The 27,880-nt window shown below is 45.7% G+C and overlaps 1 protein-coding gene across 3 annotated transcripts in view; it reads left to right on the top strand.

The window, feature by feature from the left end:
* The window catches only part of ADCY5 (adenylate cyclase 5), an 836,213-nt gene that overhangs the window by 671,195 nt on the left and 137,138 nt on the right, over positions 1-27,880 (top strand). For all 3 annotated transcript variants that reach the window (XM_088460724.1, XM_088460723.1, XM_088460725.1), the window contains exons 4-5: positions 11,669-11,780; positions 20,130-20,257. In XM_088460724.1, coding sequence (XP_088316850.1) covers positions 11,669-11,780; positions 20,130-20,257 — 240 coding nt within the window. The remainder of the gene's footprint in view (positions 1-11,668; positions 11,781-20,129; positions 20,258-27,880) is intronic.

Below are 27,880 nucleotides of genomic sequence, written 5' to 3'. Positions count from 1 at the left end.
TAGAGCTAGTTCCCATTTGGTGAACCTAGCCGAGGAGACGTGTCTGGTTTGAGCTGAGTTCAACAGAGCAGATACAGCATGGGGAGTGTAGACAATCATATCATGGCCCAATACTACGTCCTCACTTTTACTCACCAATAGAGCGGTAGCTGCTACACTTCTCAAACAGGTGGGGAGTGATCTTGCCACAGTGTCCAATTGGGCACTGTAGTATGCTATGGGCCTACTGGCATCACCATGTTTTTGTGTAAGGACACCTGCAGCACAACCATCGGCTTCCGTACAATACAAATCAAAAGGTTTTTCATAATCAGGTATTCCCAATGCAGGAGCTATTGTCAGACTACCCTTAAGATTAAGGAAAGCCTGTTCTGATTCCTCTGTGTGTACGACACGATCAGGCTTTGAGGAAGAGACTAATTCCTGTAAAGGTAAGGCCAAAATAGAAAAACCTGGAATCCACATTCTACAGTATCCACACATTCCCAAGAAGGTACGAATTTGCTGTTGATTCTGCGGCAGGTCATGTTTTGTATGGCCTGGATTCTATCTGTAGTAAGATGTCGTAACCCCTGGGTCAGGCAGTGTCCCAAATATTTTACTCTGGATTGGCACGGCTGTAGTTTGTCCTTAGCCACCTTGTGTCCTGTTTGCGAGAGATGAAGTAACAAAAGTTTAGTATCATTCAAACATGACATAAACGAGTCAGAACATAGCAATAAATCGTCCACATATTGAATTAGAACAGATCCATTGGCAGGTTGAAAATATTTAAACGGTCGTGCAATGCCTGGGAGAAGATACTGGGGCTGTCTATGACACCTTGGGGTAACCGTGTCCATGTGTATTGTAAACCTCTGTATGTAAATGTGAATAGATCCTGACAGTCAGGATGGAGAGGCACAGAGAAGAAAGCAGAACAGAGGTCAATGACAGTGAAATGGTTTGCATTTGGTGCGATCTGCATCAGAATGACAGCTGGATTTGGCACTACCAGGAATTGGCTCTCTACTACCTTATTAACACCTCAAAGGTCTTGTACCAGCCTATAACCCCTCCCACCACTCTTCTTCACTGGAAAGATGGGACTGTTGGCTATACTAGCTGTACGAACTAAAATTCCCTGTTGCAATAATCGCTCAATTATTGGGAAAACCCCTAATTCTACCTCCTGTTTTAGTGGGTACTGGGGAATTTTTGGAGCTTGCCTACCGCTTTTTAAATTTACCATTACGGGGCTTACGTTTGCCATTAATCCAGTGTCCTGTCCATCTTTAGTCCAAAGTGAATCTGGAATTAGGGACAACATTTCATCTACCTGTGATGGAGTTTAATTTAAAACTGTAGAGTGATACATTATCCTTTGAGGAGTGTCTAACATATCCCGCACCTCGTATACCATTCTCTCTGGGATATCTAAAAATACACCATCAGGGGTGCAATATATAACACATCCCATCTTACATAACAAGTCTCTGCCCAGTAGGTTAGTAGGAGCCGCAGCAGCCAGGAGAAAAGAATGCCTGGTATGCAACGGCCCAATAGTAACCTCTGTGGACTTTGTTAAAGGATAATGTTCCACTTTACCTGTTACACCCATTGTTGGTACTGTCTCATTGGTCACCTGTAAATTAATGGGAGATTTTATCACTGACCTGGTTGTCCCTGTGTCTACAAGAAAAGGATATTCAGTACCAGCTACATCAACCATCATGACCGGTTCTTCCCTAGTACTTCCCGTTAACCTGACTATCTGTAGACTACAGGTATGACCTGACCCCTAGCATTGGCTACCATTCTCCTATAAAGCATTTACAGCCACAATTGGAGCTGGTGCCTGCTGGACACTTGCTGGCCTCTGTGCATATCCCCTGATTTGGGGTTCCTACTCTTTTTACTGTACAGTTTCTACTTAAGTGTCCAGGTTGTTTACAGTTAAAACATGTTCGTGTATCGGGTGAAGATACCACATATCCATATCCACCACCTTTACCCTCTGTTGTGAGGTTTGCGCAGAGGGTAAAGGTGGTGGATATGGGTAAGGATAGGGAGGGTAAGGGCATTGTGGGGGATAAGAAGTTGGCGGGTAGTATGGGACCTGTGGTTGTGTCGGGTTAGTGGGATAGAGTTGTGCTTGTTGATGTGTGGGATTAGTGAGGGCACATACTTGTTCAGATGTGAGTGTGTGTGCAAGTGCAAGTGTGTCTGTTGGCTATGATGTTACCGTCATTCCCTCCAGAGCTTGTATACTGACAGCCATTAGTTTTTCGCTCTGGGCTTCTCTCTTCTTGGAGATGTTTTTATCATGTTCGATGGCGGTTTCTATGAGGGTGTCTATTGTGAGTCCCCGCCAACCAGGCTGTGAGGTCTGAACCCGGGATTTTAAACTCTCCTTCAGACCGTCCACGAATATCGTGACTATCATTCCCCTGTGGTGAGTGCTATCTTTAATATCCTCTATCCCAGTGTACTGGGTGATAGCCTGCAGAGCCCGGTCGCAATAATCTTCTGCAGATTCACTCTCCTTCTGCTTAATGGTGAAAATTTTGTTCCAGTTAACTACTACTGGAAAATATATACCCAATTGAGTTACAATGCGGGAAATGTTACCTTGGTTTACTTGGTCTGTTAAGGGAACGTCACCATCCAATACACAATCCGTGATAAATTTTGTCACGTCGGTATTGCGTGGTAGACAGGCCCTTAACACCACATGCCAATCTTTATTAGTGGGTTCATGTGAACTACCCAAATTTCTCAAAAATCTTTGACATTTAGCTAATTCCTTTTTGGGATCGGGGAAATCATTTATGATGGAATTTAGTTCTGCTCTTGTCCAAGAACAATGCATTACTACTTCCCTCGTGTGCACTATACCGTTCGCATCTGCATTTCCATTTGGAACAGTTATTGTCCAAATGGGATGCAGACCGGTAGCGCTGCTACCTTTGACCTGGTTACCTGGCTGGGGGTTTAGTCTGCTGCTGCTGCGTATGGTATGAACAACAAAAACACTCACTGTTACACACTTTTTCCTGCGCAGAAAAATACACGTTAACCCAGATATTGGTAATAATTAAATTTAAAAAAATGTAAACCTCAACGGCTTTGTTCAAACACGTGGCAGCACAACCGGAAGTACGTATATGCTATTGTGCGACCAGTCGCATACACAATAATGCGACTACCACACAACCGTATGACAACCTTTAGCTGCGTACACAAAAGTGCATCTTTGCTATGCGCAAACCTGCGACTTAGCCGCATACTCAGTACTGCGGCACCCTTTAAACATAAGGTTCTATCAACAGAGGAAAACAAACTTTTTCCTCTCTTGTCCCTGGATTCTAGTCAGCTTCCTTGATTCACATGGAGATGGATACCGATCTTTCAGCACAAAGCGGTTGCAGGCAAACCCTGCATGTGGCCACTCCACCCTTTGCTGAAATATCAATAGCCATATGTACCGTGTGAGCAGGTAAGTGACTTCACTACGAGCCCCCAACTAACGATACTGGATCAGAACCTCTATACACACCTTCCTATACCTTCTAATAACCTGCCTATACCTTCTAAGGGTAACGTTAATTTGCGTACGCAGTCATACAGTAAATAAAGACTTAGATCTGGAATCTGTGGTTCCAAAGCACAAGTATTATTCAAGTAAAAGTTCAGACAGTTACACGCAATTGATCCAGACACAATTTAGGCGCAAAAGGAATTATACAGACCCAAGTACAGTATACATACGCATCGCTTCCGGTACCAGGTGTTAGGCATCAGCAAGAAACCCCTCGTCTTATCAGCATGCAGCACGAAGACTAAAAACCCATGGTCTGAGCACACATATTTATACCCCCCAGGAATAGACAAAACAATAGAGACGTTTGTTGCTGATGCTATTGGTTCCCAAGGGAGATCCATCTGTTATGGAGCATTTAACAGGCTGGTTCAAATAGACTCTCCCTGCCTCTAACAGCTGGGGGTCTCTCCCTTCCCGCCCCCTGTAACATCCTAACAGTTAATACATTTTGTTGCTTGAAGTCTCTGCGATCCATAAGTCGAGAATGCATGATGCGATCTCCCCACCGATAACACCGGAATACTGTGGAAAGAGTACGCATCAGTACAAAAACCAAACACGGCTTGGTTAGCATGTATAAAACCTTAGTTGTCAAATATCTTTATTTCACAGCGTTTATATTAACTGAACCAACTTAAATCGTATATCTTAAAGCTAATGGAACCTTGTAAGTGAATATGTAATGTGTGAGTGTACGGGGTTTGATATGAAGACGCTAGTTAACTTGGTGCGGATGCAGGGCCGGCCCGACCCATACGCTGGGTACGCGGCCGCGTAGAGCGCCAGACTGAGGAGGGCGCCAAGGCAGTCACGGACAGCGAGAGTTATTCAATGGTCCTAATGGTCACCCTGAGGGTAAGTATACACCGCATCGAGCTGCGCTGTCTAGCAAGTCGAAGCGCTAGGTGGCAGGCAATGGCTGGACTGATCCTTCTTGTATGAGAGGGACTGGAGCCCACCGGCTGCCTGTAATAGGCAGAGCGGCCTGCTGAGGAGAGGAGTCACTGATATCGCGAGAAGAGGCTGTCGGTCTGGTGCGGCAGTCCCCGCTGGCGCTTATACCTCACCAATCTGACATAGGGGCTGCTGCTGGCAGATAAAACGAAGGAGGACAGAATCCTGGGAACAGTGCCAAGATTTTTACAAGGTGAGGGTCGGGAGCTGAGGGGGGCATTATGCGAAGAAACCTTACAGCTGAGACGGGCAGGTAGATTGAGGCCACAGAATGTGTAGCTTTGTGTGATGTCCAGTGGGTGCTAGTGCTGCTATGAGGCTGAGCTAGGTCCGTGCTTCCCCTGCTGTAAGTGGGGATGTAGGTGCCTCCAGTAGAGGGTGTTACCCCTGAGTGACCTACTTCCGAGTCAGTCCTGGGGACCCACAGCCCCCAGGAGCTCACATAAACCAGTTCAGCAGTGTGACTCTTTGACTTACGTATACTCCATTATTTGTCCCCCTCAGATTTTGGTGCACCACGTTATTTGCCCTCGCCCCTGTAATTTGTGTACCCCATTTTTCACCACCCCATCTGTGATGTAGGTGCACCCCATTATTCTTCCCCCACTGAGATGTAGGACCCTCATCTTTCATTCATCACCTCCCTGGAATTTAGTTGTACCCCATTTTTCACCCCCCCCCTTTGTGATTTATGTGCTCAACAGTAATCATCACTGCTCCAGCTTCCCACATTTTCCCATTCAGCTCAGCACTTAGTTGGTTTCCAAATGAAAAGTAGAAAAAAACATTATATTACCTTTTATTTACATTTTTATAAAAATGTATATAGCGCTACATATACTGGGGCACAGTAATAAAATGAGAATGGGTGATGACCTACAGAAAGTGCTTAAATATTACATAGTGCTGTACAATGGGATTATGATGCAAACAAATTAGATTTAATCACATAAAACAGGATGAAAAAAACATGGAATGGGATTGAAATAGCCGCCAGTTCAAATCCCGCCTGCAGAAGCCCGTCAGGAGGAGATCCCATCTTGGGCTGTTAAGTATTCTAACCCTCCCCTCTCCCTCCCCTAATCCTAACCCTCGGTTGTGCCTAACCCTAAAACACCCAGGGTGGTGCCTAACCCTATGTCCCCCCGGGGGTGGCTAAACCTAACCCCCCCCCTTCCCCGCAGCTAATAGTTAAGACGCCCCGGACTTATCTCGTTCGGGACGGCGTCTTTTCTGTATTCTGGCGTTGGGATTAAGATAGGCGTCAGTATTTCAACGCCTAATTTAAATCCTGTGTCGGGCTTTAGCCGTCGGGATTTAGACCGGCGGCAGTTAGTCCGCCAGTCTAATAACTACATCCCGAAAACATGACCGTGCCCAACTGAGTTTACAATCTAAGAACTGGAGCAGTTACAGGGCAGGACATTACAAGGCCAGTGACAGCTGTTTTAGTTCTATGTTTAGTTGTGTAAAATGCAAGCAAGAATCTCACTGATCATGTGCATTGTTCCTAAAATGATATGCTGTTTTCCTTATCACATTAATAGTTTTTGTCTGTTTATAATCTGGAATTATTCTGATTTGTGGATAACTAGAGGACTTTACCAGGAGTGGTGTGAGTGGTTTCCTGGTCAAGATTTTTCAAATAGTTCATAGTAGCATGCATTTATTTCAATATCTTGTATAAAAGCCCCATGCATCTATGATGGACAGGGGCAATTTCCCTATCCCCAGACACCATTATGTTGGATTTACCATTCCCGTCTAAACTTTGATCAGGATCAGAACATCAGGGATTTTTAACAAAAAGAATTTCACAGATTTCCCGACTGGATCGGTGAAAATCGATGACCACCTATCTGCATTTCTGATCGACAGACTGGTAGCTCCAGCCACATTGTGGAACTGGTAAAATGGCAGGCCCTTTGGTACATATCTTTTAATAGCCTGATTTATTCTGAGAGGAATTGGCGTTCTCAAAAAATGTTCTTGGAAGTAGCGTGCTTTTAGCAGTGTTTTTTTGATTAATCCAGGTATAGTGATGTAGTAATCCCGCCTACTTTGGTGTTGGTATCGCCTATAGTTGGTTTGGTGACGCCCACGTGAGGCCACTTTTTCAAACCTTTTACCAGGGCCACTTTTAGTCCCCAACCCACCCCTGTGTGTAAATAGGTAGTTACATATTTATTTACATATGTGAACATGCTTTTGGTATGTGTAAGTTTTTTTCAAATCTACCATCTGCCCCCCTTATCTTTTTCAGTTGCGGGCCTTCGGCGTGCACAACAGTACCACTGGGGGCGCCAAAAAAAATATTCGCTTACCTGAAAAATTAGGCTCGGGCCGGTCCTGTGCGGATGCATGCGCATTTAGCTACTAAACGGTGTTTTCATTCGGGGTCTTGTGCATTCGCTAATATGCGACTAGTTAACAGCGCTATTATGCGTATTATTGTGTATATGAGAAATGATGGGAGATGCAAACGCATGGTGCTAATAGTATTATCGCCACATGTACTAAAAAGTGAGTTTATCTAAAATGGCGCTTAGCCGGCCATTCGCAAAATGGCGTCTTGCGATCTCATTTTCAAGATGGCGTCTTGCGGCCAGTCTGAAATTGTCTCAGCCAATTACTCAGCTTCGACAGGACCCACAATAGTTATACCCCTGATGTCTTAGGTATCCCAACCAGCTAGCAGTAAACGTTAAAGGATTGTGTTGGTTATTGTCAAAACACACAATTTTCTGTCTAGCCTGTTCTATAATAAAGGTAAAAGTGTCCATTTTGCGCTGTTTGCCTTGAAATTATTGAATATTTCCACAATCACTTGTTGCCAATTCAGCAACATTAAATTTGAGTGTTTTTCTACACTTTTCCGTGACTCTTCCATGTAACCCTGAAGGGACGTTTGCTCTCCAAGCAGCCACCTAATTATTGTGCAGGCTCTTAAGGTGCTGAATCGCTAGTAGGGCTGGAGCCTTTTTCAGATGCTTGAATGTAGATATAAACAGACAGGGAGAGCAGGAGAAAATACTGATTTTGCAAAGTTATAATACATATAAAGCTACTGTTTGTGATAAGTGTCAGTTCTGATTATTGCTGCATAATAACTTACACAATGCTATCTCAGCAAAGTCCTGTGTTATATATGTCCATATTACTTTCAGGAAAAGTTGCTATACGGATCTTCCTGGGCTCCAAAAAGTTTCTGCTGACTGTACAGTTGTGTCCACATACATCCTACTTTCTTGCGCGTTAAACAAGCCTTCTAGTCACGCCAAGCGTCTTTTTGTGCAACATTTTACCTGCAAATGCTTCGTTACAGTGTCAGCGACACTGTAACGTAGCATTTCACATGCAGATACACCCACAGTCACACACAGAATACAGACGGAATCGATATGAAATACTGACAGTCGGGATCCTGGCGGTCAGAATCCTGATGCTGGGGTCCCGACAGTGTTGACATACCGACACTTGTTAGTCAGTATGCTAACCCTCCCCCTCTCCCTACCCTAACCCCTAATCTTCCCTCTTTGGTGCCTAACCTTAACCTCCCACCATAGTGCCTGAACCTAGCCTCCCCCTCCCCGCACCCTAAACCTAACCCTCCCCCATAGTGCCTAACCCTCAAGCCACACCCGTTACTTACCTTCGGCTTCCCGGCGGTTGGGATACCAGCACTGGGATTCTGACCAGCGCCTGTATTCTGCCGCCGGTAATGTAAGTGTCAGCATTCCGACCGCCAGGATACCGAGCGCATACCATATAGGCATGCTGCATATCATTTAATTAGCAGAAGCTCTTTGTGCGTCGTATTCACATGAAAAGACACTAGGCTTTACCGAGTTGCACGACGCTCACGCGTTATGGTTAATGCCACTTGTAGCGCATAGAGGTAAGATGTATGTGGACACATCTTTAAATTTTACAGTTTTTTTTTTTTGTGTCACAAGTTGTGTTTTTTACAACAGTACCAATCCCATGTAACAATGTAGTTTTTTGGGGGGGGTTTCAACTGTGGCAAGGCAATAAGCAGAAGCTTGGAATTGCAATTTTTCCTTTAGGCTGCTAATAATGATTTATACGGTAGTTCTGCAGGGGCGTGCCCCTGCAGAACTGTACTGCCTTGACCAGGGGCGTAGAGAGCCCTGCTGGGCCCAGGTGAAGAGGGGGCGTAGCCTAATCGCAGTAGGCGTGGTCACACCCCCTTGAGCGGAAAAAAAATGAAACACTTCTACAGCGCCCACTGTGCTTTGGTGAGGGGAGTGCTGTGAGCCCCTCAGCCTGGCGCAAAGCCAGGCAGGGCGTGATCACTCCCCCCCACAGTCATAGGAGACTGCTGTGGCTGCTGCTCAGCAGCCACGATCAGTCTCCCACTGAAGCTCAGTACATGTTGTGTGCTGCGCTGCTGCGAGGGAGGGAGAAGGGAGAGGGGCGGCGCCAGACCCGGGCTCCCGCTGGGCCCTTCAGGAGGCCTGGGTAAATAGTACCGGCTCTCCCCCCCTCTCAGCACCCCTGACCTTGACAACCACAGTCAGATGACACATTCTATTTACTCTATATACTGTAAACTCCTCCCCTTCCTTTTTGCTCCTATGCTGAGAGCTGTAAGCTTTTGTCTTTGAGACTGACAGCCATACTTTGCAACCTTAATTTTGAAAAAGAGGTAGTGATATACAGAGCCGTAACTAGACTTTTTGGTGCCATGTGCCAGAAAGAGCATTGGCGCCCCCCTTATTTTTCAAAGGTACATAATGCACCCAAAAAAGGGCCATGGCTTCATGGGGAAGGGCCAGGGAAGAGATAGGAGAGGCCAGGAGATGCTGGGGATGAAATAAGAGGAAGCTAAAAACAAGTGATAATAAACAGAAATTTGATAGGCCCAAACAGCGCCCCCTGACCTGTGGTGCCCTGTGCGATGGCACCGGCCGCACTACCCTAGCTACGGCCCTGGTGATATATATAAAAGGAAAGCTAGAAAGAATATATGCTTAAAAGATGCTTACTTTGCTATTTAAAGACAAAAAATAAACTCCATATACAATTCTTGCTTTATTCTACGTTTAACATCAGTTAAAATATGTGCAGTTGTCTGTGTGTGAATTAAATGTAAGGTTCAGTGCTCACAGACATATTTGATAGACCCTGCAGCACAGCCGATGATGATATATCTAGCAGATATGTGGTACCCCGATTCCTGGGAGTACCACTCAAAGTACTCTTTATGTTGAGATACCCCTGCTTTGCTGGGAAATAATGCTGCCTGTGTTTTGTTATATAGATGTTGATATTGTGTTTCTGTATGTTGTGCTTGTGCCCGGGACTGTGCCGTTTTCTCCCCTGGGACTGTGGCCTTTCCCACCAGTTCTAAACTGGTACTAATGGTGGGCACGAGGCAGGGACTAGACCATTGGACCTTTGAGGGGAGCCCTGCACCATATGGAGAGAATGGTCGGCTGCCATTTAAACACTGGCTGCAGCACGCGACCCCGGCGGGAGAGAAGCTGGAGCGTGCAGGGACCCGGAGGAAGGAGAAATAAGGGGCTGCAGGACTGACAGTTGGTTCGTTGCCTGAGGCAGTTAAGTGGAGCAGAGCTCCTGTGCTAAGGGGCCCGTACCTCAGGGACGTTGGTGGCGGCGCCGCTGAGAGAGAGTAGTTCCGGAGGCATCAATGACAAAGTAGGGTCCCGTCGCGCCGGCTGTTACCTGAGGTGGCTGAAGGTGATTGTAGATGAGCCGGTAGGCGAGTGGTGCATCTAGCAGCAGTTTTGAGCAACGTGGTGGGCAGAGGAGCCAGTCAGCTGGAAGCGGAAACTCTGTCGGGAGGAGGCGCGGCTGAGGCGGAGTCTTGGAGGCCGGCCCCAAGGCAAAGGCAAGGAGAGAACTTTTATTAATGACAGTTTAAAGTCAGTGATAGCATCTAACAACCCGGGCAACGCAGTGTACACCAACAGGACTTAAGGGATATATTAATTCGTGAACTATTCGTTTTCTGGCTAGAAAAGCTTAGGAAAATAGTTAGCATACTGGTAGGCTATTGAAGACTGTTATTCAATGTCACTACGGTTTGTTTGTAAGCATATAAGATTTAATCTGTTATAGGAAAAGTATTGCATGTATTAATCCATTAAAACCATTGGGAGGAGAGGAATCTTTATCGATTGCAAGGAGGCTGTGTTCCTGAATAATAAAATATAATTTGTTGTGTTATTCTTGTGAATTGCAATAGTAGTTGAACTTGTAATTCTCATTGCTAAAATGCAAATTGACATGTTATGATCACTTAATTGTAATAAAATACCAACTGGTCTAAAGTCGGCTTACTCACCTCTTTACCTCTCTGTACATAAGAAAGAACCTAAAAACCCCATTCTTACGTATACCTAGTGTTAGGGGGTGTTACAGATATATCGTGTGATCTGGCTGTCTGTATGGCCGGCTCACCAACTGCCCAATATGTCGCCCGCAGAATCCATTGAATATGACGTCACAAATGGGTGAGCATATTCAAATGGCTCTGCTGGCAGACATATGGGCAGATGATTAGTAAGTCGATATGCATTTACCAATTGTTAGATAGTTTGGCGAGTCAGCTAAATTGCCAACCGTTCACCAGGTGTGTATCCAGCTTTAGAAGGGACCAGGGAGAGTGGCTATTTGTTTGGTAAACAGGGGAGTGTGGCTGTTTCTTACCTATTATGAAGGAGAGTGGCTATTTGTTTGGTAAACAGGGGAATGTGGCTGTTTCTTACCTATTATGAAGGAGAATGGCTATTTGGTTCCTATTCCTGGGAATGTGGAATCTTGGTTTCTGTTCCTGGGAACGTAGCTATTTGTTTACTATCTGATTTTTACATACTATCAGGTTTTTATATACTGTATCTGAGCAGCATTTCTCTGAAATCTTCCACAGGGCCTCATCCTATAACTGATTATTCTGTGATAACAGAATTAGGTAATATTTTTCTTCTGAATGTTGCTCCCATATAAAAAAAAAAGTGCTAGCCTACACCTTACCCTGTACGTAGCTCAGCCTGTGATTTACCCCTCAGTCTAAAGGTCTATATACTGGTCTTATTTTCTGGGCGTAATGCAATCGTGACTTTTGAGTTTCTGCTTATTTCCCAGCATCCTATTTGCGGACATTGAGGGTTTTACCAGTCTGGCTTCCCAGTGCACGGCACAGGAACTGGTGATGACGCTTAATGAGCTGTTTGCCCGATTCGACAAACTGGCGGCTGTGAGTTTATGTACATTGTCTTTTGTCTGTTTTATTACAAACACTTAATTTCACAGGGTATTATGTACTGAATCCCAGGATCTAACAATAGATGTTACTTGCCCATATGGTATAAAAGTATAAATGTAGATGTACAGTACTGTGCAAAATGTTTAGGCAGGTGTGGAAAAAATGCTGCAAAGTAAGAATGCTTTCAAAAATAGAAGTTATAATAGTTTATTTTTATCAATTAACAAAATGCAAAGTGAAGAGAAATCAAATCAATACTTAGTGTGACCACCCTTTGCCTTCAAAACAGCATCAATTCTTCTAGGTACACTTGCACATAATTATTGAAGGAACTCGGCAGGGAGGTTGTTCCAAACATAGGATCTAGGCTTGCTCAAATCCTTCTGTCTCTTCATGTAATCCCAGACAGACTCGATGATGTTGAGATCAGTGCTCTGTGGGGGCCATATCATCACTTACTGGACTCCTTGTTCTTCTTTACACTCAACTCAAGATAGTTCTTAATGACATTGGCTGGATGTTTAGGATCATTGTCCAGCTGCAGAATAAATTTGGAGCCAATCAGAAGCCTCCCTGATGGTATTGCCTGTATTACTCAGCATTGAGGACACCAATGGCGGAACTAGAGAGTGGTGGGCCCAGGTGCAAGATTATGCTTTGGGCCCCCCTATGCAGTACCTCACATGGTGGTACCCTCATGCAGTGCCCCCAGTAGTGCCCCTTAAATAGTGCCCCCAGTAGTAGTCCCCCCTATGTGCACTGCCCACAGTAGTAGTCCCCGCTATGTGCAGTGCCCCAGTAGTAGTTCCCCCTATGTGCAGTGCCCTCAGTAGTAGTCCCCGCTATGTGCAGTGCCCCCAGTTGTAGTTCCCCCTAGGTGCACTGCCCCTAGTAGTAGTCCCCCCTAGGTGCACTGCCCCCAGTAGTCGTTCTCCCTATGTGCAGTGCCCCCAGTAGTAGTACGCCTATAGAACAAACACACAAAAAAACACCACTTACCTCAGTCCTCCCGACCTTCTCTCGCTCTGCACTATGGGAGAGACGTCATGGCATCTCTCCCATCACCCACTGCGGGAGCTGGAAGGCGGAGCTCATGAGTGAGCTCCAACCCAGCTCCCTCCGTGGAAGCAGCAGAGTCTGCCTGACTCTCACTGGCTGCCAAAACAAACACACCGCCGCTGGGTAGAACGAGTGTACTACCCGGCCCCAGCGGCGGTCTTTGTTGTGCAGTGCAGACTGCACTCACTGCGGTCCGCACTACCTGTGGGGCCCAGGGGACACTGGTGGCGGGTGCAGCTGCGCTGTTGGCTACAGGAGCTATGGGCTCCTGCACGACAACGGGCCCCGGTGCAAGCCACCGGCTGCACCGCCGCTAGTTCCGCCACTGGAGGACACTATTAATCCTGACCAAATCCCCAACTCCATTTGCTGAAATGCAGCCCCAAACTTGCAAGAACCTCCACTATGCTTCACTGTTGCCTGCAGACACTCATTATTGTACAGCTCTCCAGCCCTTCGGCAAACAAACTGCCTTCTGTTACAGCCAAATATTTCAAATGTTGACAGTTCAGAGCACCTGCTGCCATCATAGGCGAAACTAGACATTTGGTAATGGAAGTTTGGCACTGTGTCTGGGGGCATGTCTGACTGCGATGGGACGTGTCCTCATGAGGGGGAATTACAAAGAGGGAGAAGGCAGAGCAGGGAGGATAGGGACACTGAGGGGGAGTTACAGGAAGGGTGAGGATAGGAACACTGAGGGGATTACAGGGGGGGTGAGGATTGGTACACAGAGAAAGTTATGAGGAGGTTTTAGGTAGGGACACTGAGGAGGAGTTACAGGGAGGGTGAGGGATAGGGACACTGAGGTGGAGTTACAGGGAGGGTGAGGATAGGGACACTGAGGTGGAGTTACAGGGAGGGTGAGGATAGGGACACTGTGAGAGCGTTAAAGGGAGGGTGAGGTTAGGGACACTGTGGGAGCGTTACAGTGAGGGTGAGGATAAGGACACTGTGGGGGAGTTACAGGGAGGTGAGCATAGGGAAGAGAGCTAGATCGCCTTCTGTAGAATGACTCTGACATCATCAGTTACTGACCAACGTCATTCCTTACCATCCATGAGGGCACAGAGGGGAAATATACTTTTGTGGCGAGCAAAGCGAGCCACCAAGCCCGCAAGGGGACAACTTTCTTCTTTTGGTGGAAAGTGTGGGCAGAAACCTGCACTTCCGCCCTCACTCATGTCACATCCAGGTACGGCTACTGAAGGGGAAATATACCTTACCGTGAGGATATAGGGACACTGAGGGGAAGTTACAGGGAGCGTGAGGATAGGGACACTGTGGGGGAGTTACAGGGAGGGTGAGGATAGGGACACTGTTGGGGAGTTACAGGGAGGGTGAGGATAGGGACATGTGGGGGAGTTACAGCGAGGGTGAGGATTGGGGGAGTTACAGGGAGGGTGAGGATAGGGACATGTAGGGGAGTTACAGCGAGGGTGAGGATAGGGACACTGAGGGGGAGTTACAGGAAGGATGAAGGCAGAGACACTGAGTACCCCCAATTCAAATTATGTCACACAGTAGTGACCCTTCGTTACATTACAGCACACAGTAGTATCATGTCACTTATTCACGTTATGTCACACAGCAGTAATCCCTATACACATTATACCACGCAGTAGTAGTGCCCCTTCAATAACTGGACTAAACTTTTATTTTGCACTGGCTGGACAAAACACTATTATTGTGTAGTAATTTCCCAACAGCCCAGCTAAACCCAGTGCTATCGGGCCCACACAGGCGTCTGAACAAAACAACTGAATTGCTAAATCGTGCAAACATTAGTTAAGGTGACCAATAGATTAATTTAAACACCCCCAGTTAGCCAGCCACACTAGCTATATGAACTGATAACCTGCCCAGACACTGCTCCAGTTGCTGGTATAGCAAAAGGCCCTGTAATAAACAACACACTAGCTGGACACAGATGGAAGTGCAGGCCAAATACTGGACCGCTAGCAGAGTAAACTGAAGTGCCCCCATTAACAAACACATTATAAAGGCAGCCCATTCTCATCACTGTTTTCCACCAGCAGCTCTTACTGCCAGCAACTATGCCATTCCTTTTATACTAGAGGAGTGATCTGCTCTGCCCTCCAGTCTGACGCCACCCAGCACTTTGATGTGGCCAATAACTTGCACTACTTGCAAAAACATTTAGATATTAAAGATAGTGCAGCATCATTTTCGGGAGCATCAAACCTAAGGTGCCCATCCACTAGATGATTTATGTGAGCGATTGAACGATAACGATATTGTTATCGTTCAATTGTTCATAAATTATTTGCAAATCGTTTGTAAAAATGTCTTAAACAACCAGCGATGCGCGTGCCCGTTGGTCGTTTAGACATCTATCATCGTGCAAACGTGGTGGACAATCTGACGATATCGTCACGTTCAGCATGTTTGCAGATGATTGATGAGCCTGCACTGAACGACTGCTCGTTCAGTGTAGGCACATCACAGACTGACAAGCGACTGCACGATTACAATGTCATAATCGTGCAGTCGTGTTCAGCTCGTCTAGTGGATGGGCACCTTTACACTTGACAAAGAAAGCATAGAGGAGAACACTGTATGTATGTATGTATATATATATATATATATATATATACACACAATCTGACTAAGTGGATGGATCCATCCACTTAGTCAGATTGTGCATATCGTCTAGGAAGAGCACCGGGCATGTTGACATTAACTGCCAGGAGTACCAGGCACATTTGGATCATATATATATATATATATATATATGTATATTTCCATTGAAGGTGGCATTCAGGAGACTGTTTTAAGGTGCTGTAAAAAAATATTTAATAAACTTTTTGCAGCACCTTAAAACAGTCTTCTGAGTGCCGCTTTCCATGGAAATATATATATATGGGCTATATAACACCCTAGGAGGGCACCGGAGCATTCATTTGAACAATTACTGAGGAGTGCCGGGTACTGGATATCTTTTATCTATATGTAGATATATATATCTGGAAGTTAGTTGAAATCCCAGCTGTTGGGATGCCGACACTCAGAATGCTGGCGCATGCATCCCGATGGTAAATTGTGGGGTTAGGGGGAGAATTTGGGTTGGGGATTAGGGGGGAGATTAGGTTTAGGCATCGGGGAGGGAGGGTTACAGTTAGGAGTAAGGAGAGGGGAAGGCAGAGTCCTGCTGTCCAGGCTACGCTAACCCTACTGCCAGCAGAGCTAGTGTATGCATCAGGGCTCTGTCAGGGCCGCATCTGAGGGAGACAAGTGAGGGGATGCAGCTCCGAACTTTATTGAGAGATGGAGCCTGTCGCCAGCATCTTCTGCATCCCACTGACAGCCCCCCGAATTACTCAGCCTCCGCTCTAGCTCATTAAGTACATAGAAACCCCCCACTGAAGGAACGTTTCCCACTGACATCAGCAGAAGGAGCAGAGCTTATACGTCAAGCCCCACCCCAATATCACCAGCTAATCGCTGCATCACATCGCGAGGGGGCCTAATGATGAAGGTGCCCCCATTAGCAAGCTGCAGCATCTGCTGCATCAGTAAAGTATGTTTGTGTAGTGTGTAAATATGTGTAAATGTGTATGTATGTGTTACTGTGTGTATACAGTGCATGTATGAAAAATTGTGTATATGTGTTACTGTGTATATAAGTTAGTGTATGGAGATATATATATATATATATATATTAGAAAGTCCTACATTTGCCCCTGGCCTTTTCAGTGTCAGCAACACAGTCCTCTCACAGTCCATCTCTACTACATCACTTCTGAGGAAGCCACTGAACGGAGGCGGAGAAATGCGTGATCTCTATTATTCTCAACCAGCTGGTTATTATCACTCATTTATCTCCCGGGAGAATCGTGAGTACAGGACAATTGAATTAGCAGGCTGTATCCCTCACCAGTCTAAGGGAATAATCTCACTAGCTCCTGATTTTACAAAAAGGGATTTGAAAGCTCTAATCGAATGCTTGTTGGACTGCCTACTAACATTCTGGGCACAAACTAACATCTATTCTGTAGTAACAGAATTTAAGCCTGGACATATGTATGCTTACTACTAACTTCATCGCAAATCAATTAATAGAGTCTTTGCAGAAACCTTTATAAATACTAACACTCTGTTTTGGGCATGAACTAAACATATATTCTGTACAAACAGAGCTTGAGCCTGTGACATATTTATGCTTGCTATTTTATTGGCACAAACAACTAATGATGTCTTTGCAACAATAATAGCCATTTTGTTTTTTTCTAACTAACAGCTTGCTTGGGTCATTACTAATCTAAATCACAGACCAGCTTTATATGTTTACTACAGCTTTTTTTGAATATTGTTAGTAGAGGTAAATAAGTGTTATTCAAAAACACATGTTTTTACATGTTTTTGTATGGACATATATCGAATTTTTTGTAGCTTGCTACTGTTAATGAGTAGTTCTACCGGCCGGTTCAAAACTCATCTATTTTTAGTAATTTGTATTTTTAATTCATTTTATTTATATTCTTATTTTAATATTTCTATGATACTTGTCATGTACTACTAAATTCTGTCTAGTAGCGCTGTCTATATTTCTTGCATTTTTCTGATCTTTGTATAGGTAGAGGCATACAGTATACCTATTTTTTGATAGCAGCTACACATCTGAAACACACAATTTTTCTAATAGATTGATACACGTGTTTGGTATAGATCGCTTGGTCTTGTTTTTTGCCATTTCTACTACTGCCTGCATGCACCTTGTCTCCCCACTCACTCATTTCTGTCCCAACCCACCTTGCTCCCCAGCAGCACTGCGCCTCAGCCTATCTCCATGGAAGACCCTGGACATCCCCAACTCCAAGTAAGATTATAGGCGGGATGTACTAAAGGTGAAAATGCGGTAAACCCACGAAAATGCAGTTTTCGGTGGTTTTACCGCATTCCCCAAATGTAAGATGCACGCCGGTGCTTCATTCCGATGGATAACACCTATGGGCTTCTTATTGGGACACTTCCGCTTGGGAAGGATCCCTCCAATCACAGCCAGCGTCCTTCTGCTCATGTGCAGAAGGACGCCAGAGGGACTTGTGGGAGTAAACCCGAAAGTCCCCCTATACGGAGCCATCGCAAAAGACAGTTCTTATCGGGAGAGCTGTCCTTTGCGATATTATTGTTACATACTGCGTAATGAACGGCAGTATGTACCTAAGGCAGGCGGGATGTACCGCATCGCTAATGTGATGCTTAGTGCATCCCGCACTTTGTCTGTGGCCCTCTTTCACAAGTGCCATATGCATAGGACACATGTAATCTGCTTATGTGTTTAACCTCTTTTGGGAGGAACAGGGGAGGTAGGGTGAAGTTTTGCCTAGGGCGCCTAGAAACCTTGCACCGGCCCTGGGAGAAGGGTTAGGATACATATCCTAATCCTGTCAGGATGCCAGCGTCGGGATTTCAGCACCGGTATCTCGTACCCAACCCATATATCCACATAACTATATATACAGGGCCGGTTCTAGACCTTGTTGAGCTCAGGGCGAAAGTTTCCTTTGGCGCCACCCCCCAAAAAAAGCCACAGAAAAAATAAAGGAGGGTGTACTTCTGCACGCACCTATGCTGTGGGCGCTCCGGAAAAGGTTGTGTGGCTTCATGACACGCGCCCTGTTCATCTCTCAAAGGGGCATATCCAGCAGAAAGTGGATGTGCTGGTGCAGTGTTTCGCTGCTCCATCCTCTCCCGCAGCCACACCCAGAGTGCCATGTGCGATGACGTCATGACCGACACCACTGGCATTCTGAGAGACTGGAAGGATTTGGTAACAGCAGCACAATCTGTGAATATGTCCATTCACGTAGTGCTCCTTATACATATTGTCCCACTGTTGTAGTGCCCCTTATAACACATTATGCCACGCAGTAATTCCTCTTATACATTATTCCATGCAGTAATTCCCCTTATACATTATGCCAGACAGTAATGCCCTTTACACATTATGCCAGGCAGTAATTATCTTTAAACATTATGCACCACACTGTAATGCCCTTTGCACAATATGCCAGGCAGTAATACTCTTTAAACATTATGTGCCACACTGTAATGCCTGTACACATAATACCACAGTAATGCCCGTTACACATACCACACTAATGCCCTTTACATATGTCAAATTTTGTAATGCCCCTTCACCCCCAGTGTCTCACCTAACCTCTTTCCAGTGAATCTTCTCCTCCATCTCCCCCCCTCTAGTGAATCTTCTCCTCCCTCTCCCCCCCTCCAGTGAATCTTCTCCTCCCTCTCCCCCCCCTCCAGTGACTCACCTGCTGCTGTACCTCCAGGTTCAGGCTGCTCCTCCATGTCCTGGGTCTTCTTCCCCCTTCTGCACTATCAGTTCCCACTGGCATTCTGAAACTCGGGATGCAGTGGGTAGGAGCGCGAGTGGCCATCATGAAACCCCAGTCTGCTTTGAAATCTTTGACTGGGAGAGAACTTGCTGATGCAGTATAACTAACTTGTGTCTTGTTCCTGTGCTCAGTCTTGCCATGGTGTATGACCTGTGACATGAAACTGTCTTCCACAACCTCACCTTTGTAGCAGAGTTTGGCTGTTCCTCACCCAGAGTTTGGCTGTTCCTCCTACACAGCTGTTTCAGTTAATGACTGTGTTTCAATCTGCATATGAAAATGATGATCATTATCATCTGTTTGGTATGATTGGTTAATCATACACCTGACTATATATCCTACAAAATCCCTGACTTTGTGCAAGTGTACCTAGAAGAATTAATGCTGTTTTTAAGGCAAAGGGTGGTCACACCAAATATTGATTTGATTTACATTTCTCTTCTATTCATTCACTTTACATTTTGTTAATTGATAAAAATAAACTATTAACACTTCTATTTTTGAAGGCATTCTTACTTTGCAGCATTTTTTTCACACCTGATTAAAACGTTTGCAAAGTATTGTATGTCTAAGCCTTATTTTAGATGCAATGGTGCTTATATTTCTTTTAACAATGCGTTCCATTGACTGGACTATACTTTACTCTAGTCCATTGATTCTAATACTAAACATACTAAACCTGCATGCACATATATATTACATATAGAAACTGTTCGCCTATGATTTATGGAACATCCACATTAGGGCTAAAAAGGATAAAAAAAATGGTATAGGACAAGTTATGTTTTGTAAATAGGCCATATTTGTATTGATGATGTTTTCGTAAATAAACCTAAGGGATACGCAGTGTTACCATGTTCTGTAAATACGTGGGTGCTAAACACAAATTCACTTTTCTCAGGAGAACCACTGTCTGCGGATCAAGATTCTGGGCGACTGCTATTACTGTGTATCTGGTCTACCAGAGGCCCGAGCTGACCACGCTCACTGCTGTGTGGAGATGGGTCTGGACATGATAGAGGCAATCTCGTGAGTACACAACTCCACATAATGCGCATGGTGGAGAAATGTGGGTAGAAAAGAGAAATAAAGAGAATACACAGAAATGGTGCTGCACAAATATAGGTAACAAGATCAATCCTAAAGGTAGGTCAGAGGACAGTAAAACATTACATGCTAAATATAAGCTATACAACTGATTGCAAAGTACTTGTTATAGTCATTTAAAAACATAGTGACAGTTATTTCCCCTTCTTACTTTGCAACTGATATTTAACAGATTAGTGAGTAAGAAATGTGACTACCAGATTTCACAATATATTTACACGAGTAAAGATGTGATTAACACCGAAAACAGGAGCACAAAGTCTTGTGTTACAGAAGAAAGGAATGCAGTGTGAAGATAGGAGCAATAATTGATTCTGTGACATGGAGCAGTTACTGATTGTCTCACCTGATTGAACAGGGATATAACACAATGGTGCAGATGTATGAAGCTCTGGAAAGTGATAAAGTGCAGAGTGATAACCGTCCAGCCACTCAGGTCCCTACTGTCATGTTAAAGGCTGTGTTTGAAAAATGTCAGTTGGGAGCTGATTGGCTGGTCGTTTTATCACTCTCCACTTTATCACTTCACAGACCTTCATACATCTGCCCCAATATGTTGGTTTCTCCTGAAAGCAGAATTGAAAACATAGGAGCTAAATAATCATCATGTGTGAGTGACCTAATTCATACTGGAGGGCAAATGCATTCAGACAGTTATAGGATCTTATTAACGTTTTTGCTCTAATGCTGGACATACACCTACACAGGGCCGGATTAAGGTCTGTGGGGGCCCCTGGGCAACAAACATGTGGGGGGCCCCTATTAAATGTAACAAACTGGGGGTATGCGCAATGGGGACCTTATGCAGAGCCCCCAGTAGTGTCAGTGCCCACAGTGGTAGTTCCCCGTATGCAGTGCACCCAGTAGTAGTGCCCCTTATGCAGTGCCCCCTATGCAATACTCCCATTAGTAGTGCCCCCTGTAGTAATGCCCTCTGTATAAATGCCCCCAGTAGTAAAACCCCTGTAGTTGTGCCCCAAATAGTAATGCCCCCCAGTAGTAATTGGGCGTGTGCCCAATAGTAATGCCCCCTGTATAAATCCCCCAGTAGAAATACCCATGTAGTTGTGCCCCCAATAGTAATGCCCCCAGTAGTCATTCCCCCTTTAGTAGAGCCCTCTGTAGATATGCCCCCAGTAGTAATGCCCCTCTATTAGTGCCCCAATACTAATGCTCCCTATCTAGTAGAGCCCCCAATAGAGATGCCCCCTGATTAATGCCCCCAGCAGTAATGCTTCCCCCCCAAGTAATGTTCCCAGTAGTAATTCCCCCCCCAGTAATGCCCCCAGTAGTAATGCCCCCAGTAGTAATGCCTCCCCCCTCCCCGAGTAATGCACCAGTAGTAATGCTCCCCCCTGAATAATGCCCCCAGTAGTAATGCCTCCCCCCTCCCCGAGTAATACCCCAGTAGTAATGCTCCCCCCTGAATAATGCCCCCAGTAGTAATGCCTCCCCCCTCCCCGAGTAATACCCCAGTAGTAATGCTCCCCCTGAATAATGCCCCAGTAGTAATGCCTCCCCCCTCCCCGAGTAATGCCCCAGGTATAATGCTCCCCCCTGAATAATGTCCCCTTTAGTAATGCCCCCACGCCAGTAATGCCCCCAGTAGGCCGCTTGCACTAAAAAAATAAATAAATAAAGCTCATACTTACCTGAACCTTAGCCCCGCGTCCGCTGCAGTCCGCTCGGCTGCTCCTCCACACTATGGCAGAGACGTCATGACGTCTCTGCCATAGTGCTCTGCGTGAGCCGGAAGCTGGAGCTCATGTGAGCTCAAGCCTCCGACTCCGGCTGCCGCTGCGGGGAGGGAGCCGGGCGACGGCTGTTTACAGCGAGCGCCTGGTAAAAGGAGCCTCCCTGCGGCGCCGGGGTTAGGTTGACCGGAGGCGGAACTGGTTCCGCCTCCTCCGGTCCACTTTAACCCCGATGGGTGTGGGGGCCCTTAACGTGTGGGGGCCCAGGGACGATCGCCCCTGTCGCCCCCCCGTTAATCCGGTCCTGCACCTACACGACCAGCATAAGATCAGATTCATAATACGATTCCCCGAAGCTCTCTGGCAGTCCCGGCAGCATGTTTGTTGTTTTTCTTAGCACACGATCTGTCGTAAGATCGATCCTGTGTCTCACAGGCTCTTAAGGGAAACAGTCATTGAAATTACTTGAATTGCTGCACGATGGATCGCATGAACAAAATAAACGGCACGATCTGCACAGGATATGATGGACAAGCTGTACTGCATATCTGATCATAAGATCCAATTATAGGAGCTGCGGGATCTTATCTTACTAAAATAATACACGATTTTCACAAGATCCATTTTATGACTCATCGAAAATCGGGCAATCGGCCCGAAATCATGCGGTGTATGGACACCTTAAGGTTAATGGGACATGAGACGGCTCTAATCATTAAAGCACGACACACAGAAAAGAATGGAGACCCAGAGCTAATGATTGTGAGTGTAAACATGAGTGATTGTAGAGTATATAAGGTAGAGATTGCAGAGTGTATGAACTACATATTGCAAAATGTATGAACTATTTATTGCAAAGTGTATGAACTAGCGACTACAGACTATTAACAAGCAACTGCATAGTATATGAGCTAGCAATTGCAGAGTGCGTGAACTAGCGTTTTGCCATGTATATGAACTAGCAACTGCAGTCTGTATGAACGAGATATTGGCAAATGTATGAACCAGCAAATGCAGAGTGTATGCATGAGGAGAAATCTAGGGCCTGATCCAGATTATTGGTGCATACACACGGTCAGATTTTTCCTTCAGATCTGAACGATAACGATTTAAAAATCGTTCAGTCGTTCATATCTGAAGGAAAATCTGACATATCTGACATACCTGGACGATGAACGATGCGCGTTCCCGTTTGTCAGATAAAGATATCTGACATCTGATGTGTTTGCAGGCAGACTTGGATGATTCCATTCATTTTAATGCAGTCAAAAATCGTTCAATTGTTCAAATCGTTCAAAACTTTGGTAAAATCGTTCAAATCATTCAATCGTTCATCTGACAAATCTGACCGTGTGTATGCTCCATACACTCTGCACACAGAAAGACACAGCTGCTGTGTGCATATGCATAGGCGTGTGAAGGAAAAAGATGCCTCCGGTCAGCATCTCAGATCCGATGTCTGTGTCCAAAGACGCAGGATCGGATCAAGTTCGCAGCCATCGGTCGCAATGTTTGCAGCATTGGCCACCTGAGTAAGCCTGAGCTTACTCGGAATGGCCGCCTCATCTGTGCTGCTGATGCCAGTAAATCTGCGTTGGTGTATGTACTATAAATCTATAAATTGTAAAGTATATGTATTAGCGATTGCAGAGTGTATGTACTAGAAACAGTGGGGTATTTGGAGCCCAGGGCAAGTTAAAAAATGCCCCCCTCCCCCCTAAGTAGGTGCGCGTGCCGAAAAAGTGGTTGTGGTCACATGCCACAAGGGGGATGGCTGGAAAATGAGGGTGTGGCAACATGACACACCACCGTTTCTCTTCACTCTGGGAACATTCCTTTCCATATGCACCTTAATGCCCCAAGTAGTTGTGCCCCTCTTGCGATGCTCATTGTAATAGTGCCCCTTATGCAATGTCCCCAATAGCAGTGCCCCCTGTAGTAGTGTCCCCAGTAGTGCCCCTTATACAGTGCCCCCAGTAGTGCACCCTTATACAGTGTCCCTTATGTAGTGTCCCCAGTAGTGCCCCTTATGCAGTGCCCCCAATAGTATCACTTATACAGTGCCGCTAGTAGTGGTCCCCCTATGCAGTGCCCCCAGTAGTGGTCCCCTCTATGCAGTGCTTCCAGTAGTGCCCCTTATACAGTGCCCCCAGTAGTGGTCCCCTCTATGCAGTGCCCTTTATACATTGCCCCCAGTAGTGGTCCCACCTATGCAGTGCTCCAAGTAGTGCCCCTTATACAGTGCCTCCAGTAGTGGTCCCCCCTATGCAGTGTCCCTTATACAGTGCCCCAATAGTAGCCCCCCCATGCAGTGTCCTCAAGTGGTTCCCCCCTACGCAGTGCTCCCAGTAGTGCCCCCAGTAGTAGTAGTCCTCCCTATGCTGTGCCCCTTATATAGTGCCCCCAGTAGTAGTCCCCCCTATGCAGCACCCCCAGTAGTGCCCCTTATATAGTGCCCCCAGTAGTAGTAGTACCCCCTATGCAGTGCCCCCAGTAGTAGTAGTCTCCCCTATACAGTGCCCCAAGTAGTAGTGCCCCCTATGCAGTGCCCCCAGTAGTGCCCTTATATATATATATATATAAGGACAAAGACACACACAAATAAAAAAAACAACACTTACCTTAATATTCGCTCCTGCGCCAGCCGATCCTCCGTCATCCCAGGCCGGCTCACTCTGCACAATGGGAGAGACATCATGATGTCTCTCCATCGCCCACTGCGGGAGTCGGAAGATGGAGCTCATGAGTGAGCTCCAGCCTGGCTCCGGCAGTGGGCGCAGCAGTCAATGAGAGTCTGCCTGTATAGCCAGCGGCGGGGTTTGTTACTGCGTAGTGCAGACTACACTACACTGACCAGTATAGTGCACTATACTGACCAGCGGACTACTCTACACTGACCAGCGGTGGTGCCCCACCCCCGAGCGCCGCTGGTCCAATGGTGCCCAGGGCACGAGCCCTACTCGAACCCCTTAGATACGCCTCTAACTAGGAATCATAATCAGTATGAACTAATAATTGCAAAGTGTATGTATTAATGATTGTAGAGTGTGTTTATGTACTAGTGAAACACCCCGATTAAGGTGATGCAATGGGTGCAAATTGGAGTTACCTCTCTGATAGACCTTCTTGCTTCTTTGTTTAGTTGCAAAATCCAACTCACACCACGTCCCAGCAAAGAGGAAAACGTTCTTAACCCCAGACACAGTAAATGCACAAGATTGGAAGCTTCAATTTAACTATCCAAAGTTGAGAACTGGAATGGGACAGTGAGAGGTTGTAATAAAGGAAATTAGTTTTATATCTACATTAAATTCTCAATAAATCAAAATACAGTCTCACAGTTACTGTTAGCTTTATTGCTAATGAACTCTATAAATAAAATACACAAAAACTGGATATTCACATAGACCTAACATACAGTAATATGCATTCTGCTGATACTCTTTAAATGTCCCTTTTAGTAATGGAGGGTCCTTTAACCCAAATACCAATGTCCACAACACTATGAAATGTGATGAAGACTCTTTAAATGACGTGAATGCTGGTAATCCGTGTCACATCTGAGCCATTGTGTGCACACTGGGGCCTGGGCCAATGCAAGGTGTTTGGGCGCCCTAGGCAACATTTCACGCACTGCCCCTGCTCCTCCAATTCATACTATGCCACATTTTAGTGATGCTAATTTATAATATGCCACACAACAGAGACCCCAAATCATACTGTGCTTCATAACACTGCACCCAATTCATAATATGCTATGTTCCACAATTCATTATATTCATTGTTTCATAATTCATTGTATGCCACACAGCTTTATCCCCCATTCATAATTATGCTACACATCAATGCCTCCAATACATAATATGCCACGCATTTGTGCCCCAATAATATGCCACACAGCTGTGCACCATAGTTATTGTATGCCACATAGCCATGAATTATGCCAAATAATGACCCTTGTATTGGATTTATACCACTAGCTGCTCGCTCTGTGAGGTGTTCCAACCTCCTATTAGATATTTAAGCAAAAGGGGATGAGATTGAGCGCTCTATGGTATACTGTGTGTGACTGATCTTAAGTAGGTATGTGGTGTAGTCTACTTTTCTCGCTGGGGATCTTGCTGTTTTGGGATTGCACCAATGTAGGCGGTGTTTTCCTAATGTAACTATATATATTATGATGTTCTGTATATAATAATATAATGTCTTTAGAAATTCTCCTTACTGGATCTAATCTATCTGGTGGGCAACATCTGTGGGCAGGGTTTTCAATGATGTTGGGATATGGAAATAAATTGTCCTTATAGTCAGGTAGGCAAAAACTGTAGGCAGTGTTTTCAGTATAGTTGAATATTATATATGTCCTGAATAATATATTGTACTCCAGTTGTTCCTCCTTTTCTAAGTACGTCCTGTGTACATCCTCCTTTACTTTATATCACCACGGGTACCTCAATATAATGAGTGCAGTATCAGGGTGGTTTGGACACTATAAGTGCAGGTATTAGGTAAGTTGGATAGTACTTACCAAACGTTTTCTGCTGGTCCCTCCTGGCGGTTGTCTCGTACTTCCGTGGGTGTGAGTAAGAGGGTATAAGATAGAGGGGGAATAGTGAATAATAATGAAAGTATGTACTAAAAAATTCTCATTTATTGATGTATAAAATGCAGCAACCACATGCTGCTGGGAAATATGTAAGGTCCAAATAAAGTCACAATATAAGGTTAAAGTTCTGATGGTCCCAACGCGTTTTGTCCCCGTTTGGGACTTTTTCAAGGGCATATGGAGTAGTTCTTGACTTACCCTGCTTTATAAGCCCTGTTAATAGCTTCATCATGCGCTCTCGGTGTCTGACTGCCGCACTTCCGGGTTCCGTCCTTGGCGCCGTCCACGTGATTGGTCACATGACTCTGTGACTCTCTTTCCGTGCTTTGCCTGTGTGAGCCCGGTGGTGTGGCCGCTATGTGAGACAGTAATCCATACAGTATACTATACTACGGTATTTAGACTCTCCCCCCTCCTCACACAATTATGTCCCATAACTGCCCTCTCCTACAATTTTAATTAGGTCCCAGAACGGCCCCCCTCCTCCCACAATTATAATTATGCCCCATAACTGTACTTCTCCTCCATTACTTATGTCTGATAGTTGCCCCCATCTTCAAACAATTATGTCCCATAACTGCCCCCCTTTGCAGTGCCCATTATACAGTGCCCCTAATAGTGGTCTCTCCTATGCAGTGGTCCTCATTATGCAGTGCCCCCAGTAGTAGTCCCCCCTATCAGTGCCCCTTATATAATGCCCTCAGTAGTGGTCTCCAGTATGCAGTTCCCACAGTAGGGGTCTCCCCTATTCAGTGCCCCCAGTAGTGTTCCCCCCTATTCAGTGACCCTGGTAGTGGTCCTCCCTATTGCAGTGCCCCTTTTACAGTGCCCCCAGTAGTAGTCCCCCATACAGTGCCCCCAGTAGTAGTCCCCCCTACTTAGTAGCCGTGCGTAGTCTCCCAGCGCAGCCCAGCACACCTCAGCGAGTGCTGGGCTGCTGTGATGTAAGAGGGAGAGCGGGCGGTGCCGGGCCCGGGTAATTAGTACCCGACCCCACCCTTTTAGCACCCCTGTCTATGCAGCCTAACACTTCCTGGGGGAAGCTAACCCTCCCCCCCTGTAGGTGGTGCCTAAACCTAACCCCCCCCTCCCCCGCAGCTAAGACTTACCTGGCTGCGGTGTCTTATGATCGGGATGCCGGCTGACTAGCAGAGTTGCACGGAACCTGGCAACCCACTCACACCAGGCATATCGAGCTGTATGGCATATTGAGGCTAGATGAGTAAGGACACATCTGTATAAATG

Source organism: Taudactylus pleione, unplaced genomic scaffold, assembly GCF_031769625.1.
Source record: "Taudactylus pleione unplaced genomic scaffold, aTauple2 ptg000977l, whole genome shotgun sequence".
Classification (NCBI taxonomy): Eukaryota; Metazoa; Chordata; class Amphibia; order Anura; family Myobatrachidae; genus Taudactylus; species Taudactylus pleione.
Note: the sequence above shows the minus strand (reverse complement) of the source record. Positions and strands in the feature narration are given on the sequence as shown.